Source organism: Ovis aries, chromosome 23, assembly GCF_016772045.2.
Source record: "Ovis aries strain OAR_USU_Benz2616 breed Rambouillet chromosome 23, ARS-UI_Ramb_v3.0, whole genome shotgun sequence".
NCBI classification, from domain to species: domain Eukaryota; kingdom Metazoa; phylum Chordata; class Mammalia; order Artiodactyla; family Bovidae; genus Ovis; species Ovis aries.
Window position 1 is genome coordinate 5257870 of NC_056076.1, and position 20825 is coordinate 5278694.

At 43.3% G+C, this 20825-nt stretch overlaps 1 protein-coding gene and 1 long non-coding RNA gene across 7 annotated transcripts in view; one reads left to right on the plus strand and one right to left on the minus strand.

Moving 5' to 3' along the window:
- The window catches only part of LOC132658517 (uncharacterized), a 32917-nt gene extending 22982 nt beyond the window's left edge, over nucleotides 1-9935 (minus strand). For both annotated transcript variants that reach the window (XR_009598274.1, XR_009598275.1), the window contains exon 1: nucleotides 9436-9935. This is a non-coding gene — a long non-coding RNA (uncharacterized LOC132658517). The remainder of the gene's footprint in view (nucleotides 1-9435) is intronic.
- A 1754-nt stretch (nucleotides 9936-11689) lies between these two features.
- The window catches only part of NETO1 (neuropilin and tolloid like 1), a 117247-nt gene continuing 108111 nt past the window's right edge, over nucleotides 11690-20825 (plus strand). For all 5 annotated transcript variants that reach the window (XM_042239212.2, XM_042239213.2, XM_004020399.5 and 2 more), the window contains exons 1-4: nucleotides 11690-12079; nucleotides 14079-14132; nucleotides 14370-14507; nucleotides 19496-19744. In XM_042239212.2, coding sequence (XP_042095146.1) covers nucleotides 12052-12079; nucleotides 14079-14132; nucleotides 14370-14507; nucleotides 19496-19744 — 469 coding nt within the window. In that variant the 5' untranslated portion in view covers nucleotides 11690-12051. The remainder of the gene's footprint in view (nucleotides 12080-14078; nucleotides 14133-14369; nucleotides 14508-19495; nucleotides 19745-20825) is intronic.

Consider the following 20825-nt stretch of genomic DNA (forward strand, 5'->3'; position numbering starts at 1 on the left):
GCACTCAAAAAGAAGAAGCTTTATATAAAAGGATTGCTCTTTCCTAGAGGACTTTGTCATATAAAAATCATTTGGGATAAACTTCGAAAACAAACAAAAAACATAGATCTCTTTTCACTAAGATGATTGTCATGACCACAAATTTGCACAAGTGATATATTTGGCATTAGTTTGACTGCCCTTCTGAACTCTCTGGAATCATTTCTAATACATATTTTAGGCTTCTACAGCTATAGCATCTGTTAAAAATCTTTTTCTTGTTGCTTGAGTGTGAGTTTTCCGTTGGAATCCTCATGGTAGCTACATGAATGTTTTGAGGAATACCTCATTCAGACTTGGAAACAGAACTGTTTTCTGTGACAAAAGTGAACAACTAACTGGGGTAAATGTAACAGACGGTGCTCAATGCACAAAAAGATGATGAGCTCTGCTTCTTTATTTCTGAACTCAGCCTAACCTCAAGCTCTAACATTTGCTCAAATACAGGAAGATAATTACTTTCTAAATTGAAAATACACAACCACTTATGATATAAAACTCAGCTCCTAAACCCCGTTCATTGATTCTCAACCAATAACAAGGAGAGCCATGTCCTGATGGGAAAAAATTCTGTTGTTATTTTGAAAAGGACATAATTATTAGTAGACCCTGGGAATTAGTGAGCAGGTGCCATGCTGAGGACAAAATACAAATATCAAGAAGACATTTTTGATATGGAGGAACTTCCCTGTAACTCAGAATTTGATGGCTTGACAAGGACACCTAAAGCAAGCACTAACTGTTAGCTAAGTCTTCCTGGTGGCTCAGCAGTAAAGATCTTCCTGCCAATGCAGGAGACACAGGAGACTCGAATTCGAAGCCTGCTGTTTTGTGACAACTTAGAGGGGTGGGATGGGGGTTCCAGATGGAGAGGGCATGATTCCTGGTGATGAGTGGCAGAAAAAAACACGACAGTGTAAAGCAATTATCCTCCAGGTAAAAATCATTTCTTTTTTTTTTTTTTTTTTAAAGAATAATACTTAGGGCAGGGCTGTTATGAGATGGGGCAAGGTCTGGGGAATGGCTAACTCAGAAGGAAAACATTAGAGTTTCTCTGACCCAAGGCACACTCCAAACTCCCATTGCCTAATTTCAGGTGGAAAAGAGCAAGCTAGGACTTAAAGTGCTATTCTTTCTTTACATAAGCATCATATCAAGAAGCTACTAGTCCCAAGGGATAACAAAAAAATGTCACAATTGCTGTATAAGCACTCTGAAAGGATGCAAGGAATCTGCATGTGATAATCTTAGGCCATCTGACACTAATTTAGCCACCAAGTGATGACTCCTGAATAAATGACCCAGACCAGAACAGCAGGAAAACTATCCAGCTGAACCCAGCCCAAACTGGTGACCCACAAAATCATGAGCAAATAAACTAATTATTGTTTTAAGCCATGAAGTTTTGAGTTGACTTATTTTACAGCAATTAATAAGTTTAACTGAAGAAGAATACATTAGAAATACTGGATACAAAAAATGTTCATTCCTAAGATGTTAAATAAAATGAGAGTATTGAAACAGTCAGTGTTGAAACACTATCCAGAAGTTATCAGGAAACAAACTCTTGGATGTGAAGAATACATGTAAGGTTAGGCACACATCTCAGAATGAAAGACGGGGAGGATAATAAGAAAAAATGGAAAGAAATATCTTGTGTTAATAATGACAAAGAATGTTATAGATCTCAAACCAAAACAAATATCTTGTGTTAATAATAACAAAGAATGTTATAGATCTCAAACCAAAAACACATACGAATACCAAACAGAATATTTTGGAAAAAATAAGCAGCTAGAATCACAATGGTAACATTTAATAAAATCAACTGCAACAGACTTTTTTAAAGATTATGAAGAAATGGAAAAGAAAACAACCAACACAGACCTCAGAAAATAAGAATTACACTGACAAGAATTTTCTGAAAAGAAACATGGGGCACTAAATAGCCAGCAGAGCTATGTTGTCAGTATTAAAGAGAAAAACACTTGGAAACTGAAATTTAAAAGCTTGTAACCTATCACTTAAATTCAAGAGTGAAAAGAAAGATATTTTTAGCATACCCAATTTTCAAGAATGCTAGTTGACTTGTTAGAGCAAGAATGATGACTTCAGAAGGATATATTATTTTATTCTGATATTAGTTTTGTATGTTTATTGGTTGAATTTACCAGTTTTGTGTTTTGCATATATTTGTATTTAATAAATGTTTAATAGGAGTTTAAAATGAGGAGGAAACTCATTTTGGTATGTTGAATTAAATTCTTGCTTACACTAAAAAAAATTGATCTTACCTACATATGTTCCCAGGTTTTGCTAGTTTTCTTCATTTATTTTTAAAATATCTGCGCATTTATTTATTTGGCTGTGCTGGGTCTGGTTGTGGCATGCTGGATCCTTGGTCCTCACTGTAGGGTCTTACTTGTAGCACGTGGGGTCTAGCTCCCTGACCAGGGATTAATGAGGCCCCCTGCATCCGGAGCAGTGAGTCCCAGACACTGGACCACCAGGGATGTCCCGCTAATTTAAAATGTATTTAATCAGTCCGTTTCTTAGGGGACTGTGTTAAAAATCTTCAACTGCAATGAATATTTCATATATTTCTCTATTTTTTCATTATTTCCTTTTTTTAAAAAAATGTTAATCTGAGGCTAAATTTTAGCTACACATATGTTCAGAAACATTATATCAACTTGCCATGTTTCCTTTTTCTGTAAATATATAACAGCATCTTTTTCATGATATTTATTTGCTTTGATGCTATTTGCTTAACAAACATTGCACAAACTGGATTGGGCATCTTTTGCCCCAGAGTAGCATACCTCTGGTCTCCCTTTATATTGCTTTCAGCCTCACACTCACCCTGATGCTTGCCAGCCCAGAGCTAGTAACAGAAAAGGTCTGAGAGATCATATTTTTAAGTTTTTAAAAAAGAAATTCAGAGACTTTATTAAAGTGTTAACATATTACTATATCACTAATATTACAGTACAAAGAAGAAAAAGAAAGTATTGATCTTTATAAATTACATTAAGGGCTTCCCTGGTAGCTCAGATGGTTAAAGAATCTGCCTGCAAAGCAGGAGACCAGGGTTCAATCCCCGGGTGGGGAAGATCCCTAGTAGGAAATGGCAACCCACTCCAGTATTCTTGCATGGAGAACTCCATGGACAGAGGAACCTGGCAGGCTACAGTCCATGGGGTTGCAAAGAGTCAGACATAACTGAGTGACTAACACACACACACAAATTACATTAATGTATCTTTAAATGAGAAAAAACTGTAAACCGATACAGTACCCTGTCACAGTAATGAATAATAACATTATAGTAACAAATATATTTTAATAAAATCAATATTATATAAAAGATACAATTTATGTACCTACTAAATTGTACCACTGGTATTCTCTTTATTCCTTGGTTTTAAAACACAAAAGAACCTACAAAGAAGCACTCATTTCAATTTCAAAGATGAGAGATCATGCTTTTTAGAGACAGCCTTCACAACATATGTGGTCTGCAATGCGACTATGTCACTTTGCCACAGATAATAAATTCCACTTCTCTGTTCCCTTGTGTCTGAGTGGACTTTGCAATTGCTCTGCTCAGTGGAATACGACCAAAACGATCATGTGCTAGCTGAAGCGGACACTTTCACTGGCCTTACGGTTTCTATTCCCTGTCACTCATACATCAAGAAACCACTGTCAGATGTATAAACAACCTGATATTGCCATGCTGTGGAAGTCCAGGCCACGGGAAAAGCACCAGGGCGTCAAGCATCACTGTTTAAGAGTGGAAGAGTGAAAGAGAGGACGAGGGACCCCGAGGCATCGGACATGGGAAGAAAGCAGTTGTCTTGGAAGTTGATCCTCAGTTCTGGTCCCATCCACTGGTACCTCAGGGAGCACAACCAAGGCACCTTCTTGAAATCTTATTAATGGTCTTGCAGCAATATGCTACTCGGCAAGAAAAAAAAAAAAAGCTACAGCAAGTGTCATTGGCTTTGGTGCTGAGCAGAAGTTGGAAGCTGAAAGGTCCTTAAGCAGACTGTTACGGGGAGCTGAGAAGATAATGCAGGAATTGTTATCAGAGGCAGAAGAAATGTTGACATGCATTATACAATGCTGGAAAGTTTAACAAACTGCCCATGTCTGCTCACCTTGTCTCCCCTTATGTTGAGTGCATGTGTGTGTGTGTGTAATTACTCATCTATTTCAGTAAGAATTTGTAACAACATGACAATTACCTTCTATATGTCAAGGAGTTTCTGTTCTCTGAGCTTTCTCTTAAAATTCACTTGCTATTTTCTTTAATTGCTTTGCAATTCATGGGGTTGCAGGAGTCGGACACGACTGAGCGACTGAACTGAACTGAACTGAAGAAAATGTTTGGTTTTGTTTTTCTTTTTTTAAAGAACTTTGGGCTTCCCTCGTGGCTCAGAAGGTAAAGAATCTGCCTGCAGTGCAGGAGACCTGGGTTCGATCCCTGGGTCAGGAAGCTCCCCTGGAGTAAGGAATGACCACCCACTCCAGTATTCTTGCCAGGAGAATCCCGTGGACAGAGGAGCCTGACGGGCTACTACAGTCCATGGGGTCACAGTCAGACATCACTGAGCAACTAACACTTTCACTTTCATGGATATACTTATTACATTCACCAGTGGCTCTGGAGGTATACATATCCTGGCTGGACGTGATTAGTGAAAAAAAATGCAGAAAAATATTAGGGCTTTCCTTTAAACTCAGGTGAAAAAAATCCAAATTGAGTAACAAGTTTTTTTTTTTTTCTTCCTACTTTTCTCCCAGGCTGTGAATTAGGAGATCTAGATTTCATCAGTCATTATGTTACAAATGAAGTGGTATTGTGGAAATCGCTTCTTCTGGTCTATTTTTTCTTTTTTTTTTCATTCTAAAATGATAGGATGGGATAAGACAGAGGATTTCAAACTCAACACTCACAGAAGTCAGAAAATCCACTCCATTCCAAATCCTACATACTCATAACTGATGCTGTAAAAATACTGACCGTGATGGAAAACTATACGTTAGTACAAATGAAATGGTAAAATGGTGCAGATATTCCCAGCATAGTATCTAGGGGTAGCTGAGGATGGAGGAGATCATCGTGAATTATCAGTTGTTCTTTCAGATTAATAAATTGCTGACATTTAAGAATGCCAGTAAACTGTGGTCCAATAATGATTTTTAAGTGAAACAAAAATTATCTAGAATTGGACTTAACAAAATACATTACTTGAAAGCATCAGCTTATAAACTTTTGAAGCAAAAGAACTATGCTGTGCTTTAGTTACAAATAAAAATAATTGTAACTTAGTCCTCTGTGATTTTAACTCATATTAACTTGGTTCTCATGATCTGACCTTATGAGAACATCTAGTTCCTATCATACCAAGGCAGGTCTCCCACATTACAGTCATCAAACACAAAAACCTAAAGGACACACATTTTAAAATAAATCTTCAAATTTCTATTCTATGCATATATGAGAACTATTTTCTCTTTACTTATCTGTTTGTTTCTTTGACAAAAACCCACTGTGCTCAGAGTACTGTGTCATATAAGCTTGTAACAACTGTAATTAATCCTTTATTTTCCCAGAGAAATTTATAAAAATTAACTGTGTGTGTCATTAGAAAACTATTTTGAAGAATATTATTTTAAATGATACATTTACTAAAAAGCACTGATGACATCATCTCTTGATTAAAAACAAAAAAGTAAGTGTAACTGCTTGGCACAAATTCTGCTGCAGTATCGCTCCTTCCTGAAACTGTCCTTTTTTACAAACTTGTCTGCCCTAAAAATGGGCGAAAGAGCTATTTTAAATTTCTCTTTTTGTCTTGCAAAAGGAAATGAAAACATGTGGGACATTTCCTTGCAACATATTGAGTATAACAGAAAAGGGAAAGTCAAAGAAACAAATAGATACATAGATAGATGACTTTGCTATTACGCTATTTGTTAATTTATTTCCATGCACTAAAGCTTGTTTCTTTCCTAAGAATCATGAAGTTGAATTATGTCATGAGTCAGATCTAAGCATTGTCCTAATTTAACATTCAGAGTTATTTTCAACAAGACAGTTTTATCTTTTATCAATTTTCCAAATCATCCACATAATATCCAATAAATTATGGTAATAATAACATGATATGCCTTAAAATAGCTGAAAGAAGTAAACTTAAGTAATGCTATTACTTTATATACTTAAAGATAAAAATTATCTTTGGCACCCATAAGTACCATTAACATATCTAACTTGGCAATTATAAGTAGTCTTGCTTATAGTCATTAACAGATATTTTGACATGGAATATGTAGGTTTATTCTTCACCTTAACGTACATTATCTAAATATGACCAAATCCTTTTTAAACCCCTGATGAGGGTTGTTTTCTCCCCTAAAATAACAGTGAGTGGGTAAAGAACAATGAACATCTCAATCTCAGTCCATATACTTAGAAAAGTTCCCTTAGTTTATGCTGGTTTACAGGCTACTAGCAATTTCATTAGGCCAGTGGTTACTAACAAATCTTCTTGTTTCTAAGCCGCTGTCAATTAAAAATGAACCAGCAGAAAAATAATAAAGTTTTTCTAAAGTGTACCTGGTATAGTTCGGTAGGTAATGGACTTTTGTTTTCCCCTCACATTTCTCCAGACATGATAATACATTTTTGCTGGAGGACAATTACCATTAAATATGAAACAAGATGAGGAAAGGCATGGCAACCCACTCCAGTATTATTGCCTGGAAAATCCCATGGACAGGTTGCAAAGAGTTGGACATGACTGGAGCGACTTAGCACATAGTCCTACAAGGAAAACCAGTTCTCAACATGAAAGATGGATAATAACTACGTATCTTTAAGTACAGGTGAAAATTGGCTGAATAATACAGTCCTGTGTAAGCTCTTACCCACAAGAAGCTAATATTCTTATGCTATAATACAACATATTCATACTAGGAAGAAAATAATATTTTATTTTATCTATTTTCATAACATATCCTATCTGGCTTAAATGTAAGATTTTAAAGGTTTTACCTGTCTTCTGTTTAATGCAGATTTTCTACCTGTCAGGATACATTTATAGATTGAAAAAAATGACTTTATCAATACTGCTTAAACTCAGTTTCATACCAGAATACTGCAGATCATTTTAAAAAATTCCACTGTCTGGCAGCAATTATTTATGACTTGTTTTTGATAAACTGACATTATGACCTGTATATTGAGTTAATAAATGGAAGAAACAGAACTTTAAAATATGTTAGGAGATGTTCAAGAGACTAATACAGAATGTATTGGAAGCGCTATTGATTATAGTCATTTTTTTTAACACCACCTATTTTAGCCATTTAAATAAAAAACCTTGAAGAAGATGTCAATAGTTCAGATGAATTGACAAAAGATCCCTAGTAGACCTGGAGCTTTATTAGTTTCTATAGAGAACCACATGTATGTAGATAAATACTTTCTTTTGAATCAGAAGAACAAGTGTCCTACATCCATTCTTTTTGTTATTGTTGTTTAGTCACTAAGTCGTGTCCAATCCACCTGCGGCCCCATGGACTGTAGCCCGCCAGGCTCCTCTGTCCATGGGATTCTCCAGGCAAGAATACTGCGGTGGGTTGCTGTGCCTTCCTCCAGGGCATCTTTCCGACCCACAGGTTGAACCATTGCCTTCTGCACTGGCAGAGGGACTCTTTACCACTAAGCCACCATGGAAACCCCCAATTCTTTTTAGGGTTTTAGAATTCCTTCTTATCAATCATTGTTATAGGGTGTACTGTTCAAAGGAAAACAATGACACTTTGATTGGGCTCAAAGGGCATTAATTCCACCTTCTATCCTATAAGTAGTTTATATTTCAATGCTAACTTTGGAGAACTGTGACAAAACTCCCTCTTTCTAGGACAGCACATTGAACTTGTCAAAGCTATCTGTTTATAAGCTTTCTCTTTCAAAATAATCATATCTTGAAATCTGGCCATGTGTGTGCAAAACCTTCCCTTGGAGAAGCTTAACTTTTCCCATATGCTGCTTTTTCTCACAAAGTAAAAAAATCATGGGTCCCCATCAGTGAGGTAGCATTACTCAGCAAGTGGTGGTTCATGACTCAAAAGGGAAAAGGCAGGTTGCCAAGCAAGCAAGTGGTGGATGGTTAATAGGACTTGTGCATGTCTGTGTGCAGAAAAATGAATGAAATCTTCAAGGGAAAAGTTGCAGCCATAACCTAGAAGAATTTAGGGGGTGGAGCAAAAAGCCTTAGCAGCTGCCTGACTCTCTCTTGGGGAGTGAAGAAGGAAGAAAGGACCCGAGCGCCTCTCTCATGGAGCTTCTCTACCAGTTCAAGATATGCAGGCTCAGAACTTGGACACTGAGGTGTGAGTAGAAGTACAACCCTTCTCATTGGAAAAGACCCTGATGCTGGGAAAGATCCAAGGCATGAGGAGAAGGAGGCAGCAGAGGATGAGGTGGTTAGGGAGCATCACTGACTCAATGGACATGAATTTGAGTAAACTGCGAGACAGTGGAGGACAGAGGAGCCTAGTTTGCTACAGTCCATGGGTTTGCAGAGTTGAACACTACTGAGTGACTGAACAACAATGCTTCAGCCCCAGGCACAGCCCAGAAGGCAGGGGTAGTCAGAGATCAAAGAGGCCCCTATTTCTGAGAATCTAATCCCAAAGACAGACATGCCGGCCAGTAGGAGACTAATTACCACGTGGACAAAAGGCTTGGGTGACCCTCCTCTTTGCCCTCTGGCCTGGATACCCGCTTCCAATGCAAGGCCCACACACTGGTCTAGCAGTATTTCAGTGCCCCCATCCTTAGCTAAGTTACAAAGACCTGTGTCCTGGGAAAGCAAACTGGGGGTGGGGGATTGTTAGACATATTTGAGTGGATGGATTTAGCAAAGACCAACTTTTCTTCTTCTTACCTTAAACTGCTGTTGAGAAATAGATTTCCCTTAAAAAAAATTTTAACGTTGCCACTGTTTCATTGAACGATTTTTACCCCCAAAAGTCACTTTCATAAATAATATTTTTGGATGCAAAAAATAATTACCATCCAATCTTTAATGTGTCAACATTCTACTATCAACTTATACGTCTTTGGCCGTTTTTAAATGGCTCTCCTTCACCCATAGATGACCTGTTCTCTTTGGCATCTATTCACCATCTACTAACTGCTCAAGTCTTCCTTGACTTCACTTCCATCCACTCAGCCCCCACCTCAACACACACACACACACACACACACACGCAAGCACACACCCCTCGCTGGCACAAGAACCGCATGCGGACCTGCTAACTATTTCCCACTTTGAACCTTTCCTTTTAGGAGCAGAAACGTGGGCAGATACATACCAGTTTTCCGAGATACTTCTCCGACTCTCCACCCATCGGCTCACTTCGGTTCATCTCTCCAGCTCACAGCTCCTTTCGCAGGCACGCCTTCGGATGGAGTTGGCCCTCGGCGGGCGCGCGGTCTCTCTGCCTCTGCGTTCTCTTATCTCTGCCTCTAGGTCTCTCTCTCTCCCTTCCCCCTTTCCTTTTCACCCAGTCTGGCGTTCACCTTCTATTGCTCTAGCTCTCCTTCCCACCCTGCCCCATCTACCCACTTTTCACTAAATGGACCGAAACACACACACACACACAGCCCTCTCTCTGTCATCACTTTACCCCACCACGGTCGAGGACTTGCAGCTGCCCGGTATCAAAGAGCCAAAAGCTGGGAGGAAGGAGTCTTGGCGGTTGCTTCCGGAGCTGGGGGATCCTCTCGAGCCTCGGGGTCACCTCATTATCCCTCATCTCAGATTACTGGCAGGAAGACCTCCACCCTCTCGCCGCTGCTTTGCTGGGAACCTGAGGGCAGGGCGGCTGCGAGCATCCCGCGTCCCCCGCGCGCGCGCACGCCCGTGGGCGGCCCGGCGCTACAGCAGCAGGTGCCAGGAGGGGGCGGCCCGGCCGCGGGTCCGCGCGCCCGGCTCTTTCCTCTCTGCCTTTTAAGGTGACCTAGTCTCGGCGGCGCAGCGCCCCTCAGCTTTCTACCTCCTCGAATTCTTGCTACGCCTGCCTCCTCTCCGCCGGAATCCCCACCCCACCCCCGCCCAACTCCCAGTCCCAGCGGTGGAGTCGGGGGCTGCGGCTGGGCGCGCTGGGGTCTGGGGCCGCCGAGGCGGGGACTGGGGGTCGACGGCGTCCTCGGGGCCGCGAGGTGCGGCCGGCGGCGGGTAGGCGCGGGCTGAGTGCGCAGAGCCCCGAGGGCGGGACGCAGCCCGGGGGTGGGGGGTTACCGCAGCGTCCAGGCAGGGACACCCCGCTCCACGCGCTCCAGCCCTGCTTCGGCCGCCTAGTGTTTACGGTTCTCCATATTCATTTATTCTCATTTTAGAAGCTGGATTTTTTTTTTTTTTCTTTCGGGGTTGTTTCCCCAGCAACTCTTTTTTCCCTCCCCTCTCCGAGTTTAACGCGCTGCGCGAGCGTGCGTCTGTCCATTTTGGGGTAGGGTGGGAGGTGATCGGTGTTTGCCTTGGGGTTTTAAAAAATATCTTGGGGAGGGCGAAAGAAATGCGGTAGAAGCCCGTGCCTCTACCCGAGCGGTTTGTCTGGGGCGACCTCCGAGTCAGGCCAGGCGATAAAATGCGAAACTTTTAATGTTGCCTTCGCCTCCGGCGCGCCCCTGCCTGGTCTCCCAGCCTGAGCCCGGAGTATATGGCTAAGTCGTCACCCCTGAAGGGAGACGGGACCCGCTTCCTCTAGCCAGATGGACTGTGGGGCGCGGGGGACAGCTCGATCGCAGTTTCTAGGCGTTTTTCAAAAGTGAACATGTGAACCCCGAGAGGGATTTTCACGTGCTGGCCCCTCCTCCCCCCTCGCCTTTTTAGCCGGCACGAGTCTCCAGCTCCGGATTTGCCCGGCGCCCTCTGGCCCCCTTTGCCCGGGCTGGCGGAGTGACGGCTCCCAGCCTGGTCCTCGCCCCTCTCCCCCTCGCCCCACCCCCAGGATCGGAGCGGGTGTGATGTCCTTGCAGCCGCCGCCGCCGCCCCTTTCGGCCTCGCACCAGCCCCGGGGGCGCCGGCCGAGAGGAGCTGCGCGGCTGCACGCGGGCCGCGGGCTTCCCGGAGGGTCACGCCGCCCCGGGCTATGACTCAGGCGCCCACTTGGTAACTCTGCCATCTTCCCGCTCCCTCCCCGCCCCGTTCCCGTCCCCGCCTCCCGCCCGCCCCCCGCCACCCCGGTCTCTCCGCCACCACCCTGCAGCCCTCCTCCCAGACGCCCACCCACCCGCTCCTCTCTCCGCAAGATCGCAGAGGTGGCGCGGAGCCCGGCGAGCCGATGACGGACCCCTTCCTCCTCCTGTCTTCAATGCCTCAGCGGACGATCCCCAAGGGCTGGACCGAGGAGGGCTGCTCCGACCTGCTGCTCGTGGTGTATGAAACCGGGGACTGAGCGAGCCCCCCTCCAGCCGCCGCCGCCGCCGCGCGCTCCGTCGCTGCCGTCGGTCCGGACCTGCCCCCGCCTCGCCGCGCCGCGCGGCCCCAGCCCCTGCCCGGCCCCGGCCGGAGCGCCCCAGGGCTCGCCCCGCGCCCGCCGCCGCCCGCGCGCCCTCCTGCCCGCCGCGGCAGCGGCGGCGGTGATGCAGAGGGGGCGGGAGCAGCCGCCGGCGGCGCGGATGGAGGCGCCCGGCGCCCGGGCGTGAGGCGAGCGTCACGGCCAGGATGCTGCCGGCTTCGCGGCGGTGAGAGGGCGAGCGGGTGCGAGCGCGAGCCCGGGGCGGAGGACGCGCGGACTCGGATCTTGCTGCTGTGTGGGCTCGGATCGCCGGCTTTCCCCCCGCCTCGCTCTCCCCCCGCTCTTCATCTGTTCCCGGTTTGCACCTCTCAACCCTCTCTCGACTCCGTCCTCTCCCTGACCACTGGAAGTCTTCCCGTCTCTAAATGGAATTAGTGGAGCCTGGAGCCTCTGGTGTAAGGAACAGACATGATCTATGGACGCAGTTTGTTTCACAGTGAGTACCTCTTCCCGCCACGCCGGGCCGCCCGGGGGACCCTCCTCCCCGCCTCCCTCCCCTCGTGGCCGAGCGCGCGGGGACAGCCTGGCCCCCGCCGCGCCCTCGCCGGACCCCGCAGTCCCCGCGAGTCTGGGGCAGATGTAAACTTTCTGTATTGCAGCATCCTCGACCCGGCGTGGGGGCGGCGCGCGGCGGTGGTCCCTGGAGCTGAGTGTCGGCCGAGGAAAACAGCCTCGCCGTGCGCCGGGGCGTCGGGGGGTGGAGGGTGCCGAGTGCCCGGTGGGGACGCGCACGTGCGGCAGGGGACGGGGAGCGGGTCCCAGGGAGGTCTCAGGCGGAAGGTGGGGAGAGAGCCGGTTCGACAGCTCCGGGGAGGAGAAGGAACGGTCGTTTCAGGGGCTTCTGGAGCCCAGCGGGCCCGTGTCGCCCCTCCGGTGGGTCGTGTGTGAGCCACCTGAACGCCACGCTCGAGGGTAGCGCGAGTGCCAGCCTCAACTCTTCCGGAGAGTGTAGATAGACCTCGAGTGTCGCTTCACGAGTGTGCGGTTCGCGTGCGGTTGAGGGGAGGGCGGGGGACTGGAGGCAAATAGCGTCAGAAGTCATCGAGTAAAAGGCAGGCTAAGAAGATCTGTCTTGGGAATCTCACAGGATAGAGGGAGGGTAAGGCTCCCGTGCCACCGGCGTTGCTGCTGTGTTCATCACAGGACACAATCCACAGTGCGGTTCCATCCGAGTAGAAACCCCAAACCAGCAGCTTGGTATTGGTGGCTGTAAACGTGTGTGTGTGTGTGTGTGTAGACATGGTAAGTTAAGAGTAAGACTTTTTTTTTCTACCTGAACACAGACAATAACAACCTGTTTTAATCTAAAAGCAGAACAGGCTACACAGAGTACAAGTAAAATAATTGACATCCCTTCTCAAACACTAATATCAGGGCTCACATATACTTTTCCTGGAACAGTCTTCATGGATGCATTTTTAAGATCCTGTCCTGAACTTTCGTTTAGGAAATCATTGTGGATTATACCTGCCCTTATCCAAAATCATTTTTAAGTGGACTTATAATTACAGACCTAATGAAACTGAGAGCTTTTAGATAATTGACAGGAAAATAAATGATAAAAGAGAAATACAGAAGGCAAAATCAGAAATTATGAAGACTAGATTACTTTAATACTTCTCTCAGTTTTAGACTTTGTGAAAATATTAAGTAAGTCAAGGATGTGGAAGTAAAACAGTAAGATGCGTTTTAATGGTCTTCCTAGATTTACTGTTAAGTTTTAGATCAGCGTCTTTTTCTGATACTGAAAATCTGCCTTAATAAAATGTTTATAGAAATAACCTTTCTTAAAATTATAAAATATTCCTGGATAATACAAAAGATTGCATCAAAGTTAAGATTAGGAGAGATTCATTTCCTATCCTAAGCATGCTGAGGACTGGGGTTACTTGGTAGGTCAGTTTTGTAAAAGAAACATTTTTATTATGGTACTTAATGCCTTCAGTCCACATTAGGCTGTTGTTCCCTTGTTCCCCTCCCCCACCTGCCATAGGATTTGGTGAAATATTTGTTTCCTAAAATACAGTAACATTGTTGATGAAAACACTTTTCCTTTTCATCCTTTGCCCTGCTGACCCTCTGTCTTCTTTGCAAGAAGCTGGCAAAGTCATTTACAAAGGGCAGCCAGGCCACACTCCTGAAAGCCCACTGTGATGTGACAGTAGTAGGTGACAGTGTTGACTCTTAGTCTCAAAGTCTGAATTTGCCTTAGGAGCTTGAGTCTCAACCATTCTTAACTGGCATTACTTCCTGAGGAGATTCCTAAATTGTCCTGATTTGTACATTTTGAATCAGTTTGTGCAAGTTCTTAGTTATCTGAGAAGGGTTGCCAGTAATAATCTTTGATATCTTTTTATCTTTAAACCGTTATGTTGTTAATAGAATTTGGTCATTTCAGTGTACATTAATCTTCCCAATTCTCTGTTCTGTTTCAGTTGTAGCAAGTTTAATCATCCTCCATTTGTCTGGAGCAGCCAAAAAAGGAACAGGTGTGTTTCTTTGGAAAAATTCAAGTGGGAGGCCTCTCCTCACTTGCATTTTCCTGTATTCTCCATATTCTTAATATTCCAGAATATCTGAGCATTTTATAGTGTGTATAATTGATTGGTTTTGACTAAGACAGCATTTAGAAGTTAATTTACTAATGGATATTGTAAGAATGTCCTCTCTATTTTTAGTTGTATAGAAAATTGGATAATGGGGCTTTAAAAATTTTTATTTTGCAGAAAAGCAAACCACCTCAGAAACACAGAAGTCTGTGCAGTGTGGAACTTGGACAAAACATGCAGAGGGAGGTATCTTCACTTCTCCGAACTATCCAAGCAAGTACCCCCCTGACCGGGAATGCATCTACATCATAGAAGGTGAGGGAGCCAAGTCCGGCCTGGCCTGGCTGTCCCTGAACTCGGAATGGGCAGTGTGCATATAGACATTACAGAGATTGCTTCTGGAGGCCTTACACGTAAATATCTCTGAGTGAAGCCAGTAGCCATAAAATCTGGAACCGAGCTAATTATTGAAATGATTAGTAAAGGCTTTGTTGTTGTTGTTTAGTTGCTAAGTCGTGTCCAACTCTTTGCAACCCCATGGACTGTAGCCCACTAGGCCCCTCTGTCCATGGGATTTCCCAGGCAAGAATCCTGGGGTGGGTTGCCATTTCCTTCTCCAGGGGATCTTCCTTCGTCTCGGGATCTAACATGTGTCTCCTGCATTGGCAGGCAGGATTCTTTACCACTTAGCCACCGGGGAAGCCCAGTATACATAGAGACATTACAAAAATTGATTCTGGACGCCCTACACAAAAAATATCTCTGAGTGAATCCAGCAACTATAAAATGTGGGATCGAGCTAATTATTGAAATGATTAGTGAGTGAATGAAGTTGCTCAGTCGTGTCCGACTCTTTGCGACCCCATGGGCTGTAGCCCACCAGGCTCCTCCATCCATGGAATTTTCTAGGCAAGAGTACTGGAGGGGGTTGCCATTTCCTTTTCCAGGAATCTCCCCCAAACCTGAGTCTCCCGCATTGAGGGCAGATGCTTAACCCTCTGAGCCACCAGGGAATCCCTGAGTGAAGTGATTAGTAAAGACTTATAAACAGGTAAATTCTGGAAAATAAAAAGAATTCAACAACTTAGTTTATTTTGCAGTTGATTTCACTGATATGGAATTCTGAATTAATGGAATGGATGTATGATTGGCATAATATTACCGAATGTGTAACAATTTTGGCAGCTCATCTTTTATTGGTTAAATAATTAGTAGAATAATCTATACTTTGTTGTTTTCTCTCTTAAATAATATGAAGCACCCAAAACGTATTCATGTAGAAAGAAATGTAGTCATGGAGGGTGGGAGGGAGGCTCAAGAAGGAGGAGATATATGTATACCTGTGGTCGATTTGCATTGTTGTAAGGCAGAACACAGCATTGTAAAGCAATTGTCCTCCAATTTAGTTTTTTTAGTTCATACTCATATTTTCCAGATATCAATCTGAATATTATTCTGAGCCTCAGTCTGTGCTCAAAAGTGACATTTTCATCCTTTCATGCCAAAGTCAGCATTCCAAATGATGATGTTTCTCCTCATCAGTTTTTTTCCCAGCCTGAAGGATAAAAAGTGCTGAAAAAGGGATTCGCTTCTCTTTGAACATTTTCCATTTCCATTACCCTTGTAGACACCTCTTTATTAAGGACAATTTTTTAAAATATATGAACATTTCATCTAGTGGTTGAAGTTTTCAATATTATGTGTTAGCACCTAATGGCCCCACACTTGCAACTTCCCAAACACCTGTGCTCCCCCTACCACACACACACACTCACAGAGTTACCTTACCAGAGTTAACCATAAAAGGTATTTATGCTCACTATTTACTTACAAACAAGGCACATGTTAATTTGATAGATCTTTCTTTCATGTCAAGGACAAAACTTAAAGTTGGGAAATAAAGAGAACCCCCTATCACTGTGAACCCTTCTTGAAATACTTCATTCTGGCCCCTTTGTCATTCATACATTTCGCAAATATTTACTGAACCACTCTTGTTAGTACAGTTTAGAGAGTATTGAGCAAAATAGACATGGTACTTGCCTTATGGAACCTACAATGTGGCCTGGGTACTATGCTCTTTTCCAGTAAACAATCTAAAGTAGCTCTGAGATGAGCAGTGTTTGAAACAGGGAGAAAAACAAGGCTATAAGGAGAAAGAGATGCTTGCATTCGGTTTTAAAGACCATTCAGGACACTGCCATTCTCTGTGTAAAATAGCATGTGCAGAGGTTCAGAGATACAGTGTGGTTAGTTAACCACATGTCGATTCAGAGGGCTTTTGCAGAGGGTAAGGAGAGGGACAAGTGAGGAGGCTGGAGTGCACGTGGTCTCAGATAAGAGAGAATTTGGTATCCGTCTGTCACCCAGGCCAGTTTGGACTTGATATTGTAGACAGTGGGGTGCCACTGAAATAATCGCAGGAGAGAAATAGTACGCTGCGATTTTGATGAAGTAACTGGAAGAAAAGAACCGAAGTGGAAACTGTTGTGAAAGACCAGGTAAACCACAGGGAAACCCTGAACTACAGAAGCGACATTGATGGGAAAACAATGAAGGGTATTTGCGAAACTGAACCTTGAGTGACTGGATGTAGGGAGGGGAGAGTAGGCGATCCGGGGACTATTCTATAGGTTCTGGCTTGAGTGTTAGATGCGATTGTTATGCCACCTAAGGAACAGGAGTGGGGCAGGGGGTTAAAGGGAAAGCCACGTGTTCAGTTTCATGTTTATGGAGATGTCTCATGAAGGAATTGCGTGTGGATCTTTAGTCCAGTGGACAGTCCTGGCATGAAAGTGTATGTTTACAGGTGAGAAACACAGAGATTGCTGTTGAGACTGTTAGTATGAGTACCATCATCCAAAGGGCATTTATAGCATTTTAACTCTTTTAAAAAATATAGATGCCTGGGTCAGCCTCCAGATTTTCTCATTTAATTGGTCTTGGATGGAGCTGCAAATACTATTATATTATAATCTCCCTCCTTTGGGATGTCCATGGCATCCAGTGCATTGGTCTGGAAAGAGAGGAGATAAGAAATACATAAAGTAGATTTTTGTAAAATAATACGTAAGGGAGGGCAGAATAAAGAGAAAGGCAATGTGGACTGTGAAGGACAAGGCAGAGAGTTTCTGGGTTATAAAGTGAGTCTCTAATTTTCTGGTGATTACATATCTCAATGCTATATACGTTTTGATACCCATGCCTTCACTTTAAACGCAAGCATATACCAAAGGCTTTAGTTTTAAAGCCACTCAAGTGTGTGATATTCAATATATATTTAAGAACTTGTGTGGAGGGAACAGTAGCCATTCGGAATGATTGCTGATCACATGGGAAGCGGGCCCTCCTGTGCCGGGTCTTAACTTTCAAGTTTCTGGAGGGGTTGGTCTTTGGAGAGGGTCAGGAGGTTGGAGAGCACTCAAAGGATTCGAGACGGCTGTTTGCTAACGAGGATAAAAGTGTGGATATCTCAGCAGCTGTGATGGCTGTACTGGGGGTACCCTGACTGAGTAGCAGTCTAAAATGCCAGAATTTTGAACTGTTGGCCATGACAAGGCAAGAATGGAAAGGCTTCAGCAAATGCCTCCATGTAGAGGTTTACAGAGCTGCTCACCTAATCTCACTCTTCTGTGATGAGCGCTGTAAGCGCGCTTATAAAGATAAGCTCATTTACTGCAGTTCACCCGACAGTGTGGTTGTGTGTGCTTTTTTTTGTTTGTTTGTTTGTTTTGGTTTTTTTGGACAAATCCTCAAGGACAAGTACTGTGCTTGAGTGCTGAAGGAAGAAGGTGGTTGGTGGTGGTTTAATCACTAAGTCAGGTCTGACTCTTGTGACCCCATGGCGTGTAGTCTGCCAGGCTCCGCTGTCCATGGGGGTTCTCCAGGCAAGAATACTGGAGTGGGTTGCCATTTCCTTCTCCAGGGGATCCTACCAACCCAGGAATCAAACCTGGGTCTCCTGCACTGCCGACAGATTCTTTACCGACAGAGCTACGAGGGAAGCCGGAAGAAAGAAGGTAGACAGACACAGTTTGTGTATTTAGCTTTAGAGAGGAGGTGTTTTCTTTGTGTGTGTGTGTATTGTTTTGTTGTTGTTGTTGTCGTGTGTTTGTTTTTTAAGCAAGATTTCCTCACGTAAACAGGAGTTGGTTTGGAAGTGTGCAGGTAGTCAAGAAAGTGGGAAAACACATGAAAACTTGGAAGGGTAGACTGTCTTAGAAAACACGAAGGCCTGGAATGGCCTGAGCGTGGGCTGTTTGTGAGGTGGAAAGATCCTGCTGGGGCGAGCTGCAGGAGGCTTCAAAGAGACCTGTGTGTCCATTGTATTGATTGTTCCCTTATAGCTGATAGTTTCTGATTGAGTTTAAGCCTGAGAATGGCAGGATAACACTTGTGCTCTGGAAGAGTTACTCTTCATATTCCTCTACACACCTTCCGCTCTAACCAAGACATCTGATTGGGACTACTTGAGTGATTGTAGAACTCCATGCGAAGCAGATCTCAAGTGGTGTCTGACCGTAAAAATGGCTTCTCCTGAAGATACGGGAGAAGCAACAGAAAGGTTGGAAGAAGGCAATGGCACCCCACTCCAGTACTCTTGCCTGGAAAATCCATGGACGGAGGAGCCTGGTAGGCTGCAGTCCATGGGGTCGCTAAGAAGGAAATGGCAACCCACTCCAGTGTTCTTGCCTGGAGAATCCCAGGGACGGAGGAGCCTGGTGGGCTGCCATCTATGGGGTCGCGAAGAGTCAGACACGACTAAGCGACTTCACTTTCACTTTTTATTTTCATGCACTGGAGAAGGAAATGGCAACCCACTCCAGTGTTCCTGCCTGGAGAATCCCAGGGACGGGGGAGCCTGGTGGGCTGCCATCTATGGGGTTGCACAGAGTCGGACACGACTGAAGCGACGCAGCAGCAGCAGCAGCAGCAGCAGCAGCAGCAGCAACAGAAAGATGCCTCTCCACTCTTTAAACCTGAGTTACGAGCCTTTCACAAAAATACCATGACTTGTTCATTGTGTCACACATTGAAATGGTCTTTATATATCAGAATAATATTTTGGGCAACCTCATCAGTTTTAAGAATCATCCCTTAGACATTCTTACAGAAATTTTATCCCTTAGAATACTAACTGAAACAAACTTCCTTAGTGTTTCTATGTATATCACAGTCAAAGTTGGATAGAAGTTATTATACAAGATGAAATCTTAAATAGAATCAGAAAAGTCAAACTACAAATTTAAAAAGGACCTTCTAGACATAATCTTTCTTTCTTTTTTCTTTTTTTTTCTTTTTAGCTGCCCCAAGACAGTGCATTGAACTTTACTTTGATGAAAAGTACTCTATTGAACCATCTTGGGAGTGCAAATTTGATCATATTGAAGTTCGAGATGGACCTTTTGGATTTTCTCCAATAATTGGACGTTTTTGTGGACAACAAAATCCACCTGTAATAAAATCCAGTGGAAGATTTCTATGGATTAAATTTTTTGCTGATGGAGAGCTGGAATCTATGGGATTTTCAGCCCGGTACAATTTTACACCTGGTAAGTGGGGACTTGTTTTTTCCGTCTCTGTTTTCTTCCTTAGTTCTCTTTCTATCATAGTATAAGAACTTCTGTAAGACAACTTTATCATTTCCAAAGAATTTCCCAGTTCTATTTGGAAGCAAATCTACAGTGCTCTCTCTTTTCATTTCGTAAATTCTGGAAGGGAAATTACTTTTCCTTAAAATTTAGCCTACTTTAGAGGTAAAGTGAAGTGACTCAGGGGTTTACATGGTCATCAGCAACACAGTTAATTAGTTGGACTTCCATTATGCTGAAACATGTAATTCAAGAGGCAGTCTGTAATAGAGAAACTAATTGTACTTTGAATCCCAATAAACTTGAAAAGGCAGTTGCAATATTGCAAAATGTATCCATCAAAATGATCTTTGGAGAACTTGAATAAAATATTCATTTGTCCTGAAAATTATCATTTTTAAAGCAAATGGATCTTAGGATAAAGCCGACTAATCTCTTTTTTAGAAATGCAAATCCCTAAGAGTTGTGATGAAAGGAAAAGTGAGCCCCCTAGCAGCCCAGTATTCATTTGCAAGGCCTGGCACACATTATCTGTTATTATATAATTATCCATTCTATGTCAATTTTCCTTTTAAACTGTAATATTAAAAAAGGCCTGTGATGTTGACTGGCTCACTTTATGATGAGCTATCATTTGTTATAATAAAAATTGCTATCACATTTTTAAACTTTGTGAACATCAGGCTGCAGCAATTTGAGATTTGATTAGGTCATTTTTTAAAATGGAAAGACGACTCAACTTACATAAAGCACATTATTTACCTATAATTACATATTTTTTTAAAGTTTGTGTGTATCGTTTTACTCAGGCTGTAACAGGCAGTAGATTAAATTGAAGTGTACGTAAACTTTGTCCAAGTTTCCGTCCCACATTACAGAGGTAACATCAGAGCAGGGCTATGATGCTCCATTCAAACACTAAAATATTTTAAATAATTAATATGAGACTAATGATGACTTTTATTATGATACTATAGACTAATAATATAATAATTAAAATGAGTGATATAAACTAGCATATGTGTTAGCCTTAAACATTACT